This window comes from Lytechinus variegatus, chromosome 16 (genome assembly GCF_018143015.1).
Source record: "Lytechinus variegatus isolate NC3 chromosome 16, Lvar_3.0, whole genome shotgun sequence".
Lineage (NCBI taxonomy): Eukaryota > Metazoa > Echinodermata > Echinoidea > Temnopleuroida > Toxopneustidae > Lytechinus > Lytechinus variegatus.
In genome coordinates, this window is record NC_054755.1 from 4,643,143 (window position 1) to 4,658,120 (window position 14,978).

The window sequence follows — 14,978 nt, forward strand, 5'->3', positions numbered from 1 at the left end:
GATATGGCCCTTTGAAAGTGGCTTTTCAAACGGAAATATCGATAACCTTTCTCTTTCTCAATAATACCCGCTATTATGTAGGAACACAGTGATTTTCCGCACTTTCACGGAATTCACAGATACGGCCCTTTGAAAGTGGCTTTTCAAACGGAAAATCCCGGAAAACATATTTTTCATCAAACTGAACAGAACAGCAACAGAAATTACTCCAAAATCTAAAAAAAAAAAATACTAGCCACAAAACACGATCTCACCCCCCACTTCGCTATTATCATAGCGAAGTGGGAGTGAGATCGTGACAATCCAAACATCGTAACTGCACTCGACTCCTTTTAGCTTTCAATCGAATCGAAAACATCACAAGCGCAAGCTCAACTGTGTTGCTGCCCTCACTCTACGTTTGAAGATGTACAGCACGATAACAAAATGGCGGATAGGCGAAAGACGTTGACTGCTCAGAACGATGTCCAAAAAGCCCCAACATTATCGATAAAACTTCATCCAACCCTAACATAATGCTAATAACGTGTAAGGTGAAGATGTATTTATGCTAAATATGTTTGTTAAAAGATGCTATGTAGTCATTTACATCCGATGAATGCGGATTTTCAAGCGTTCTTGGTACAGTGGCAGATCCCAAATTTTGACCACCGCGAGTACGTGACATCACTATAATTAATGCATAAACAAATGTGTATAGATCATGTTCTTTGTCGACCTGATAGTTATCAATATCGTTAAGATATTTTTTGCATGATATCGACAGAGAATTTTCTGAACGATAACATGCAGCCCTAATAGATTTATTATGCAACATATCAAAGAAAAAAGCATAATGTTGGAATATATTGGCAACATTCACACCCGTTCACAACAGAGGAGGATGCCCTATACTGTAAGATGCGAAGGAAAAACCCTGGCTGAGGGTATTATTGGCCTAGTTAAAATGCTAGGAACCAGGTCAACATTGACTTCAATGGGGCTAATTATGTATTCATAAGTTCATATCTTGGGGCCTCATTGACCGATTCCCACCAAATTTGGGTTGTGGGTTTTTTTCATCACTTTCTACCAAAATATGGTATCAAAAACGCTGATAAATATGCAAAAAGTGAAATTTGATGACGTCACAATTTGGTACTTTATAGAAACTTTATATCATTACTGAAGAGGTTTCTGCCCGACTATTTCGGCCTTATGATATTCTATTAAAACCAAAAGTTGAAGTTCTTATTATACAAAAAGGGGTATTTAACACCCTCGACATAATTATTACATGTGTGTAAATTAGGCCCATCTTTCTTTTTCGGGCAGTTTATGATATGAGCACTCAATAATACACAAGTATGTGAATATGTGCATACCCATCCTCATTTCAATGTACAGTCAACAAGATGGAGTTTCCCATGAAAATGTCTACTCCAAAGCACGTTATGATTCCAAAAGGGGTTGGAGTGCCTGCATGAAAGTAAGGAGCTTCCAACTGAAAGGATACATAATTGATGCTTCTCATGCATGGGCCACTGGAGTCACGTTAGGTTGGGAGCCTAAGATTGCACACCATAAAGGGGTTAAATTTCATTCTTCATGGATCAGGGATGAATTAATTTGAGATCATCCCCAGCTCAGACGTTCCCGGCTAACCTCATTATCACTCAGCCCGGGTTTTTCCTTCGCATCTCAAACATGGAGCTACATGTATGAGATGATCTCCATGGATGCTAAAAGTATAAGTCATCCTCATCTGTTGTGAACAAATTCACGTACACTTTACAACTACAAATGTCTTTTTTTTGTCTTTCATTAATTTGTTTCTAAAACAAGATGTAGATGGCAATTTTTCACCATCTTCTAATGGATTTACAATAAATCTTGTATTCCATCTGCAACATGAAGTTTTTAGAAAGCAACATGAAGTGGTTTATTTCCAATTGGTCTATTAAATGCATATTCGTCAACTCATTTGGTCTATCATAAATTTGTCCACTATCCATATGGTCTAATTGTCATTTTGTCCACTCACCATTTCGTCTAATAACCAGTTGGTCTAATGGCTATTTAGTCCATAAAGTCATAAACCATTTGGTCTATTGGATAAGTGTCAATTGGGCGAAATGAATGAAAAGAAAATGGGTATTTATAGACCAACTGCTTATTAGACGAAATGGTCATAGACAAACTGGTGATTAGACGAATAGAGGTCATTAATGCCATTGTGCGTCGCATCTACATGTACATGAATGCTGTTACAATTGAAAGAACCTTCGAGACACCACATACAAGTATATTCTACGACATAATCTCATGAATGATGAACGATGCATAATGAACACTGGGGGAGTACTCTCTCTCTCATGAAAAATGTAGCTTTCAAGCTGATTATAACCATGGACCTACTACAACATAGAAATAGAAAGGTGAAATGAGGGAGAGAAGAGAAAGGATGAGAGAGAGAGAAGGGGGTGGGAGAGGTGTAGGGAATTAGGGAAGGGGGTAGAATGGGATAGAAAGGGGAGAGGGATCGGTGATGGGGCGGTGGATACATGGAGGAAGATGGAAGGGGATGCAGAAAGTACAAAATCAGGGAACAGAAATGATGAGTTAAGGGTCTGAATGTGCAGCCTATTAATGCCTTGTGTATTGAAGGCTCCCTATGTGCTAGTCTTTGCGTGGAGACCCACTGATCAAAGTTTCAATCAGGGTCTGTGCCTGCAGACAAGGTTATGGTTGGAGTGAGGAAGGGAGATATTGGAGGAATAAGGGTAAGGAGATGGATAGGAGAGTATTAAAGGAAAGGAGAAAGGGGTGGAGAAGAGAATATGGAACTGATGATTACAGAGATGAGAGATGGAATAAAAGGGATGGAGAAGTGGGAGGAACAGAAAAAGGTCTGAAAGTGGATGGTACTCGGGGAAGGAAAGAGAAAGGGGAGGGGAAGGGAGAGGTGAGGGATTGGTGGTGAAATAAAGTAAATACAGAGAGGGGGTGAACAAATATAATGCAAATGAAGGATAGAAGGGGGTAGAAAGACTTGACGCGTTGTGTAATATGGGCCGACATGTATTTTGCCACCTTCTCTTGAGAAGAAATTTAATACTTTATGCTACAATTAAAAAGAAACTCCAGTGTACCAGCAGATTCATTAAAATCAGATTTAATGATTGGTGTTATTGGGGAGAAGTTAAAAGGGGGAAGTTATTATGTTGTCAGTTTATCACAGAAGCTTTCAATCTGAACAGCTGCAACAAATTAGCACATCCCATTCCTAAATCCTATTGCAGAGCTCCATGAAAGTCCTGATTTGCATGCACAAACCATTCCTTTTTGCACATAAATGTATGTACTACAGTAGTACATGTAGTTCATAACACAGAGCCTAAATGTAGAGACTAGGCTATGTACAGCCACAGGAGATTCACCATGGTAAAGTTTGGAACAGAAGAGGGGCAATTTTTGCCCCAAAATGATTAAAAAAGCCCCAAAAAGTGAAAAAAAGGAGCCCCAGAAAATTTCTTCCATTGCAATGTTTTCAGGAGAAGTTCACCCTGACAAAAATTTTATAGTAAAAATAGCAGAAAAAGTAATAAAATATTGCCGGAGGTTTGAGAAATATCCATCAACGAATTCAAAAGTTATTAGAATTTTAATTATTTTATTTGTGACGCCATATGCGAGCAGCATTCCTATATAGCGAATGGTAAAAAATCAATGAAATGTCATTTTCTAAAAAATTGATAATGGTTACTACTGTATCTTTTGTATATTAATACACAAATCATTTCACACCCAATCATGAATAGAAAACGAAAACAAGTCATCAGGAACCATTAAAAAATTGAAATTCATGCATTTTATATTTAAAATATGGGGCAGATGCTCATTTTATGACGTCACCAATCCAAAACTTTTTCCTCAAATCTTCACCAATTTTTTAATTACTTTTTTCTGCTTTTACCACAAACTTTTAATGCTTACATGTATCTTATGTTGCAGATTTATTTTAGTCAGTAGGTTGTGAATAGCGCCCACTCCCCCCCCCCCCTGAAGAAAAAATGAACTGTCTGGTTTGGAGTGTAAAGGGCCTACATCCACCCTTGATCATCTCTACAACACCATTCCTAAAAGTGATGAAAAAATATTGCACTTAAAATATTAATGATATTCTATTTTGTTGATTTTACTGAAATCTGAAGAATTATTATCAGACATTTTGCTACTGTTCGTCAATCAACTATTGATAAAATAAAAATGATCTGTAAAAAACGGATTTCAAGAGAGTCATTTACAAGATAATCTATCAGACTATCAGGATTTCTGATAAAATCGAGATAGAGATATTTGTTATTTGTAATCTTCAAATAAGGATTAACTCATACCACATGCCCATGAATGTGAATTCTTACAGCTGTTTTACACATCACAATTGATCTTAATCAGTATCTGCTACCCCAATCCTGCTTCCAGGGCCACGCACTGTCATATGTATGCAGCCTTGATTTCTGATGAACATTACAAGTCATGACCCTGGACTCCAGTGTACATAATGCACTATAGTACTGTACACCAGTTGGGTTCACACGACACCTTCACAAAATAAGTTTTGCATACGGTTTACCATTATGCCCTACAATATTTCAACATTTGTATCATTTAGGAGATCCCTCCTAAGCAAATGGTCATTTCAAGACAGGACTACTACATGTATAGCCCATGTTAAATTGGAGAAATAATCTTATTGCCATATTTTAAAGACATCAAATGCATTGAGACGTTCAGCATTACAGAATATTGTATGCTATTTCTAATCATAGAGCTATAATGTTCTAATGAATGATTTGTCAAGATACCATACTGTAGCCTACATGTACATTGTTCACATCATGTCTAAAGAGCTGAAATTGGATCTGCGTGAACTCATGTCCAGGTCATATGTTCTACCTGAAAATTTGATAATACCCCTTTCATAAACCCATCCTCCAATTATTCGCCTAAGAGTAATGCGGATAATTCAATAAAAATTGCATTCACAAACTCCGAAAATAATCCGCACTATTTTTTATGAGCGCCCGACCTGAAAAAGGCGGATAATTGTCATGCCAACTGCACACAACCCCTCCGATGGGGTTGTGTTGGAAAAGGGTGACCTTGTGACCGCACCATGGCAATTATCCGCATTACTTTGGAAATGCGTTCATAAATTCAAAATCTGGTCCCGATGCCGCTATTATGCGGATAATTGCAGCATCGAAATAATGCGGATAACTCTGGTCCTGCTCCAATTTTACGACCAAATTATGCAGATATTATACGCATAATTGGGTTTATGAAATGGGTATAAGAGCGTGAATTTGAAAAAGTTTGAACTTTAAACTCTGTTCAAGTTGGACAAGTTCTCTCCACTACAACCATACTAAAGCTAAATAATGTGCATGTAATGATTCAAGAGTCAGTTTTGAATCCACAAGTCCCAAGGTAAAAAAAAAAAACTACTGATTCGTAAACATTTAGAATTTGCAACGACCTGAGGATCATTTCATGTTCAACATATACATGTAGTTTGTGATTTTGACTGGCTACATCTGTTATAAGCTACTGAAATTCTTACATCTGATTGGCTCAGAGCAAAATATTAGTCATTGAATATCACTATATGCTGAATGAAGTCAGATTCCCTGATAAAACACTCCTGGGTCCCGGTTGCACCTAATAGGGTAACTTTGCCATGCAATGGTAACTTGCATGGAATCCTTGATTTTGATTGGCTGATGATCAGCGTTACCATGGTAGTTACCATTGGTTGGCAAATTACCCTTTCGTGCAACGGGGCCCTGATGTGAACATACTGTGACTGACTGGCACATGTACGATGAAGTAGTCTCGTTGTGAGTCAGAAGTCACATAATGTAAAATGTGATGCAGCCAATATGACTCATGTTTGACATCATTATCAATGGAAATGATGTCAAGAAACTCTACTCTATTTCTTTCAAAAGAAGACTTCCCCTTCTTCAATGCCACAAGATTTATTATTTGAACACAAATGAAAGAAAAGGAAAATTATATGACTCATTTCCATGGTTACCCATGATTTTTACTCTTGATTTCCTGTGCAGAATTTCCATAAAGTGTGATAAAGCCAACTTATGTGATTTGTGCTTGAGACATTTTTATCTATAGTAAATTATTATTATTGCTTTTTCCAAATAAAAACCTAAACTTTATTTCGATGTGTACATCTACATATATGTAGAATGGCAATAACTTTGGTAAAGGGACAATAATGGGCTATACTATTAAAACACAATATTTCAAATTGATGTACAAGTATCAATTGAGACTATTGTAATGTACATATAGGCCTATAGCATGAGACTCGCTTTGCTCAGAGTTCAGTGCACCCTTATCAATGACTCATCATAATGAGCTTCATAGATGTATTTCACATAAATATGAACTCTCATCAGGAAATTGATTTAGACATTTTTATTTTGTTTTATTCAATTGCTCTAATACCATAGAAAATGCAAAGAAAGTATAGATTTTTTTCATTTCTATGTACTGTCAACATGAACTGAAATGAAATGCACTAAAATTGTTGCCTACTATACATGTACATGTACCTACAATGTAAAGATAAAAGATTGCACTCAAATTGATTGCCCATATCAGGTATTTACAAGAGAAAGATTAAAAATTGCTTTCACCAAGAATACATTCATTTGATCCTTTTAAAATTACTTTGACAACACCTTATACTGCAGGCCTAAATTGTAGCTACCAAAATGAATAATCAGTAGGCTACATGTAGGCCTATTTCTCAAATGTAAATCCCATGTATGTCCAATCTTGAATACAAGGGTTTTTTCCTTGAACATCCAAACAAAACCCTTCACTGATCCTAATGCAGAGACACAGGTCAATGTAGAGGTCAAAAAGACAAGATATTTACTTGTCTGGGATGCCATTAGTCTACAGTGCAGAGACGGAAATGTTTTAGTCAGAAATACCTTAAAGGAGAATGAAACATTTGGAACAAGGTAGCTTGTGTGAAAACAGAAAAATCAAAGAAATAGATCAACGAAAGTTTGAGAAAAATCAGACAAGTAATGTGAAAGTTATGATCATTTGAATATTGCAATCACTATAAATGCTATGGGGATTCTCAAATAGGGAATGTGACAGAGATGTGTGATGTCACTTGTGAACAACTCTCCCCATTACTTTAGTATATATTTCACTTAAATTGCCTCTTTCATGGCATCTATCAGATCATGTATTTTTTCTATAGGAGGGCATGTAATACAGATTTGTAAAGAATGCATCATGGATAAAGGTTTTGTATCACCACAAGAAAAAGCAGAAAGAGACATTTTGAAGGTATTTTATAGTCCATCAAAGGGAGTTTTTCACATGTGACATCACACATCCTTGTCGCATTGCCAATTAGAGGATCTGCATGGCATTAGTGATTGCAATATTCAAATGCTCATAACTTTCTCATTATTTGTCCGATTTTTCTCAAATTTTCTTTTTTTATTCTGATTTTTCTGTTTCGATACAAGCCTACTTATTCCAAAGGTTTCATTCCCCTTTAAGGTCATCTGCTGAGATTTCATTCGATGCAAACTAACAAACAAACATTACTCCCTATAAGTATAAATCAAATGAAGGCTTTGGGATTCTCCCTTTCTGCTGTTTGTTAATAGGGGGGGGGGGCAATCTACAGAGTTTGCCTAGTCTGCTGTGCAAACTGTTGACTTGAGTTAAGGGTCTGAATGTGCAGCCTACTCATGCCTTGTGTACTGAAGGCCCTCTCCTCAACAGCAGGTTCTGTATGTGCTAGTCTATGCATGGAGACAAACATGCTGATCAAAGTTTCAATCAGGGTCTGTGCCTGCAGACTAGGGTTTGCCTGCATGCTGGAAATAGCTTTGAAAATGCCTAAAGGGACAATTCTTCAAGGTTCACTTAAAAATTATACTTTATTGTACAGAGGTATTAAGAGCCAAATGCAAAAGAAAATGTCGAAATCATTGTAGCTACATGTAGGCCTTCTGTGACAAAGAGTTTGGAATGCATCCTTGATGAAAACATTCAATAAATTGAGTTTGGTATTACAAGTCTGCTTTGTGAATTCGGGTACAATCATCACTATACAACATTTTGTATGCATGTGTTAGTAAACAAGGGTCTGATGGCTTCAAGCAACAGCTTCCTTATCTCTTCAATCTCGAAATTCACTAGACAACAGATGGCTGCTGCCAAGTTGAAAGGAGATTGCATCATGAATCAGTTCAATTCCATCTGTTTTTCCTCCAGAAATCCCTCTCACTTTCAGAAAGGTCATCTCCATTGCAGTTATCACCACAGCTTCCATTTTTTTTTTACATACGCAAGCAGTAAATGCCAACTTTCGTAGTAGTGCCAATGTGATATGCACATGTTGGAAATGCAATACAAGTTTATGAATGTTGGCTGGAGTACATATATGGCTGGAGTACATATATTCTACTCCTTTCATGTCCACAAATCAATATCAAGGCAATATCAGATCTTTGGACAGAACTTGGCATGATAAGTAATTTCATCTCATAGTGCTCACTATATTAAAATAAAAGGCTTCAATTTGAAAAATGAATAACTTTGGTACTTGAATCATAGGCCTAAAGCCCTAGACCAAATTGATGTCTTTGTAGATCTATGCTCCTGTTATTATTTTGGATATCATCTGAGATTACTAAATTCCAATCCTTGGTGAGTACATTAAAGATAAATGCCAGTTGTGGTAAAGATCTTAAAATGAGTTTGAACACAATCCCCCCAAAAAAATTACCACCCAAGTGGTTGCACAGTTAGTATGAATAAAAAATAATTGCCAAATGCCTGTTGAAAAGAAATGTGTAATTGGTTTTTGGCTATTTGTACATGTATGACTTCACAAAGATACATGTAGGTTTATTTCAATGTACAAGAACCAGATCTACATGTATGATAAAAAGGTAGCATTTAATGTTGATTTCAAAGACTTTCTCATTAAAGAAGTGTTTGCTGCTACTAATTTATTTTACCTTTAACTTGTTAAACCCTATGCCCAAGATAACTCTGGCTGGGGTTTATAGGCAATGTGTATGTGGTTTATAGGCAATGTGTATTTCTATGGAAATTAAATCCTGTTCATTGGTTTAAATGGAATTGGACAATAGGGTTAATGTATGTAAGTTTTGTAACACTTTTTTTTCCATACAAGCACCAAGGGAGCAATGAAACTGAACTTTTTGTCCTTCCCCTTCATTTCTTTTATTCTTCCCATTCCCAAAGGGTATGTGTCGGATGCCTAGACTAGTGGAACAGACCATGAAGTAATTATTGTACACATGTTGATCAAACTACTGACATGGAATGTCAAACAACTACATGTACCAGGCTAATGTTACCCCCACTCATACACGAACAAACATTGCACAAACTCTCAATGTAGCCCAACACAATGCACACTCTAATGCAAAATGATCCAAATGATTTGGTATTACCCATGGAATCCATACAGGTCTATAGGAAAGTGTTATAGTGCTGTGGCTGTTGCAGAGGCCAAGCATCTAACAAGGCTAAAATATTTGCCACTCTCCACCCAGGTGTCTAATGGGTATATTTAATGGGATGTGTAATGCCAATGTATAGTTCTGCTTGAATGCTCCCCAGACCTAAGGCAGTGGAGAAATGTGTATTCTTTTTTAGTTTGTGGGGCTAGCTAGAATGTGATGACTGGAGTAATATTCTATGAAGTGACTTATAGAAGAGACGTTGTTCCCTTTATTATTGAATAATTGGACTAATACTTGTAAATGTAGTTGAACTAAAGTTTGTAAACTATCATTGTCATCATATACACATTTTATTTTCAACCATTGCAAGTCAATTTATGGACAGCGATCGTTCAAAATGTACTCAAAATCTACAGATCGATATTTATACAGCTGCTTGTACACCTGAAAATCCTTCAAAAAGTTACGGAAGATACTGAAGGTATAAATATGAATATGACTGAGAAAATAAATATTAAGACTATCAGATTATCACTTGCTTGATACATGTTAAACCAGGACTTTTTAAATAAAAAAGTGCATTCATGAAGAAAACTTCTTACTCTAGAAATATATTGCTTTTAAAGATTCAATTAAAAACAACTTGAATTATTAAAGGGATTTTGTTTTATCGTACTGGTAAAAGATAAAATCAACATCATAATTATAACATTATCAAACATCATCATCATCAATGACACTATCAATCATCAACATCATCATCATGACATCATCAAACGTCATCATCAATATCATCATCAAACATCATCATGAAAATATCAATCACCAACATCATCATCTCTATCATTTTTTCACTACATTACAACATCATGTAAAAAAACATAGTGCTTACAAAACAAGACTATCCTATTAACATCAACAAAGTATTAAAGACCAACTTTTGAAAGTATCAATTCAAGATGTTCTTTTTGTAAAAAGAAGTAAATATTCAATGATTGTCTGAGTCTGACTCTGAGTCTGACATCCATGTCCACACTTGAATATGTCCAAATGTATGGTAAGGTGTCCCAAGTCTTTGCAGTCCCCCTTGTCTGTGCACACGCATATCTGCACAATTCTAATAAAAGAAGATACACAACGACCACAAAATTTACACCTGAAATACATAGATATTCATTAAAGAATCTGACTCAAAATGGTGGAAAAAGAATGACTTTTGGGCATTTCATGTGACAGCCTCAAAATGCAGCCTTTCTCATCGAAATCTCTGAATTGTGTGTTTAAGTGAATGGATGCGCAGACAAGGGGCACCAATTGTTTTGTTCAATCTGAAAATGACTGTCCCGAGGGTTTTTCCAAGAAAAATCATAAATTTCTTTAGAATTTTCACAAGATTTTTGGCACACATGCTGATAAGAATATACGGAACATCACTGACTGAAAACTTTTTAGGAATAAAAATAAAATCATGTTTAATCTAAAAGTTAAATTTAGGTGCGCACACATGATGGGGCTCCCCTTCACTTTTTCAGGAAATTCTGAGTATGACAAAAGTGGGTGGGGCACCAATAAATGAATGAATAATTAATTGTCCTTGTAAGTTTAAGATCGTCATTGACACTAATCATCTCAGTGAAAATCACAATTTCTAAACATTTACAGAAATCCCATGGTTCTATCATGCAATAAATAAAGTCTGCAACTGCCAAGCAAGGGAGGGCAGCTGGCAGCGGAGTCGACACGCGTACGGCATGCCACGAATGTCGGCCAAGCGTTATCGGGCTACTCTGGGCATGAAGGAACAAAACACTCACCCAAAATACGACGATGAAAATTGTCAACAGAATCTTGACACAAGCCATAGCGGCCGTTGTCTGAAACCTCTTGGGTGGCATGCTGGTTAGTTATTCCTCCTTCACGAATGAAGAAATTGTAATCTTCGAAAGAAAACCGATATTTCAAAGATACCAGCTGGCAAGAGATGAGATGAGAATGTTCTCCGAGTCTACACGCAACATTAACAATCCAAGATGATTCGAACAGCAGCAGCAGCATACAATACGTAAGACTAGCTAGCTAGCTAGCTAGACGAGACTACGAGTTCCAATTATCACTAAATTTTGGTTCCCTACGCGGGCACCTGCTAAAACTGTGCATGAAGACGGTGTGCTAGTTGATATACAGAAAGTGAAAATGTTGAAATAAAATGTGTTAAATTAATATCCAAACGCTCGTTAGAGGTTTGCTTTTTTAAGCAAGTAAAATGGCCAATGGGTCAGAATCAGATGTATAAAAATGATGTAGCAATTGCTTGATTCATAGCAAATTCTTTCTTTTTGTCTTATGCATCTTGGTACAATAACGATGATGATGATGATGATGATGATGATATGATCAGGTGCGTAGCCAGGGGGGGGGGCGGTAGGGGCGGTCGCCCCCCCCATAAAAAAAAACGTCCCCAAAAAAGAAAAAAAAGAAGGGAAAAAAGAGAGGAGAAAGGGGAAAGGGAAGGGAGGAAAGGGAAGAAAGGTAGCTTTGTTTTTTTTTTAATTTTTATTCTTATTTTTTTCTCAAAAGAGAATCTCCTTCACTCTTCGTCTCTTGCTCTAAATTTAAATATGAATTTTGCTTCCGCGCTGCGTGCCGTTAAATGACAATATTGAAGATCTCCATTGTCCCCCACCCTTTCTCTAACCCTGTTTTTTCACCTCAGCTATATGTATTTCTTACCAGTTAAAGTTAAAATGTATACATTAGTATAAGAATTTATCTTTTTTTACTTGATCACGCAACTTTTTGTCGGGTCGGCTGCGGGCGGGAAAGATCCTAGCTTATATCAATTTCTGCCGTCACCTCCATAAAGTCAACTTTCCCGCTTTTCAGCTCATTAATAAACACCCATAATATCTTTGGGGGGAAACAGGTTCCTAATTCAAAAAGAGGAAGGTATAAAATTGATCGTGTCGATTAAATAAGAAATGTACAATATTTTTATCAAATTCTATTAAACTTCATTTTACTTCCCTGCACATTCATCTCCTGTCCTGTTTTGCGCCCTCAGTTTGAAATTTTGAATGACACTTAATAATTCAAATTCTTTACAATTCAAAATGAAGCGCTTCAGGATAAGTCAAAGAAATTAGGCATCCTTTTTTTTTATATATAAAATCACAGAAGTTTCAACTTTTTGCGCACTATTTTAATTATAACGAAGTTCAATAATCTTTGAAAATCAATTGAATTAGAGCCGATGGGGCATTAGAGATATCTGCATTTGATGAAACGTCCGCCTTTTGAAATTTCTGAGTTTCATTGCTCTGCGCGGGGAGGAATATCTTCCTCCCGGCATCATCTACACTTCTCCTCTGTTTTGCGAGTGCACTGTCGCTCGAATTGTTTGTAATCAAATCTGATCTTTCCAAGGGAAGTATTCAATATATCATTGAGAATACCCTTTTCTCGGACCCTTTTCATGGCAAACAATTGATAAAACGCTTTAGCTTCCGCGCTTCGCGCGGGGTTATTATCATTTTAATTTCCTCCATTGTATTCCTTTTTTGTGCGTTCACAATCACTTTTGAAAACAAGTTTCATAAAAACAAGGTTCAAAATCATAAAATAGTGAATTGGAGCTGATATAGGTACTAGAGACAAGAGAGACGGTTCGTTTTCATTTCAATTTATGAAACACCAAAAGCTTCGCGCTTCGCAAGGGAGGGGGAAACTCCCCCTCCCTGCACCCACCCCCTAGGGAGCGCGCTTCGCTCGCTCTATAAGTGTTGGCACCGGTTGGCACGCTTTGCGTGCATATACCGCCCTCTCCAAAATGAAATCCTGCCGGTTGGATATGATGATGTTGTTGTTGATGAAGAAGAAAAAGAAGACAACGAAAAAGATAGAAGAAAAAAAAAATCGTATATATCAAACAAATTCGATCAGCTCGCATAAACTGTTAAATTACAACCAGTTCACGATAACAAAATTACAACCAGTTAACGATAACAAAAAGCTATAAATGTCCCGTTTCAGGTCAGTTTATGAAAAAAAATGACAAGGACTGGTTTGAAAGTGGGTGGGGGACCCGGGGGGACCCCATCGTGTGATATTTACGTTTTTGTAAAAAAGAAGTTAGGTAGCGTTGTCTCGGCTTAAACTTTTATAGGAATACTCCCTCTCACGAAAAATCTTTTACTTTCATTTTTTTATATTCAATAAGAGCAGCCGATGGATATCAGAAGCCACTATTCTCGAGGGAGTCTAGCCCCCTCCCCTTCACGCAGGAAGAATGGGCGGCATTTTCTCCCAGAAAATCAGACAACGTCCATCACTCCAGATCGAGGGCCATAAAAATATTTTTCAGATTTTTCCAGACAGAAATCACCTTCATTGCTTTGGAAGTCCAGATCTTTTTCTTGTCAGATTTATCTGAACGAAAATGCCCCCCCCCCTGGAAAAAGCCCTGACTCACTGAAATTTTTTAAGAATCAGGAGTTTGCATCCAATATCAGGGGCGGATCCGGCTGTCGATCGCCAAAGGGGAGGGGGTTGGGGTGGCGACTTTTTTCACCCATATTTTCCCCGACCGGTCGCTCAAACTTGATTTAAAAAAAAAATTATTTATTCATTTACTTTATTTCATTTCCAGGCAGGAGGCATGACTGCAATAGAAACATTGATAAAGTTGAGCACCAGCCAATGCCTGGGGATCACCTAAAAGAATTGGAGAGGTTCTCCATTGTTGTTGGTGCCTAAATGGAATAAAATAGCAATAAATTTAAACAAACGTAATTACAATACTTTATATAAAATAAACAAAAAACAAGGTCAGATCGAATAAATTCTTTTTGTTTGTTTCGAAGAAAGTGAATTGAATTGAAAAAAAAATGGTTGAAGGGGTGGTCCTACTTCAGCTTTTTTTTTTAAATAAAACAACATAGATATGTCCAACTTAAAATAAACTTTCCTGAAGCGCATGTGCTCTTCATGATTTATGTCCACTTTCACGCATAAAACTATTTTGCCCAAATCAATGACTTTGTCAAGTTAGGTGTTGCTCACCCAAATTTCTGTCGACGGTGATAATAATCATTTGCTTACAGAGACTTAAACTATAAAGAAATTTTGAACAAACTTCACAGGATGTTATTGACTAGATTCTTTCAGAGTGTATTTTTAAAATGCAAGTATACACAGACCCAAAGGGACCCAATAAATTATTTGATATCTTCTATCTAGCATAGTAAAATTGGTCCTCTTTTAACATCCTTTTTGGCGATTTTGAATGAGTGTGTTTCTGTGAGCTTGAACTGGACTAAGAAGATTATTTGGAGATATTACTTTTTTCTTGCCCAAACAATAGCAGGGTGGGGACAAAGTCTCGCTTTAATTGTAACGATGTGACCATGCATGAAACCTTATGTCACGGTTCATTGTCAA

The 14,978-nt window shown here is 36.8% G+C and overlaps 1 protein-coding gene across 1 annotated transcript in view; it reads right to left on the reverse strand.

Annotated features, from left to right (window-relative positions):
• Positions 1–11,587, reverse strand: part of LOC121430011 (tetraspanin-6-like) — a 34,485-nt gene extending 22,898 nt beyond the window's left edge. The window contains exon 1 of the mRNA XM_041627280.1: positions 11,357–11,587. Coding sequence (XP_041483214.1) covers positions 11,357–11,437 — 81 coding nt within the window. The 5' untranslated portion in view covers positions 11,438–11,587. The remainder of the gene's footprint in view (positions 1–11,356) is intronic.
• Between the last annotated feature and the right edge of the window lie 3,391 nt (positions 11,588–14,978).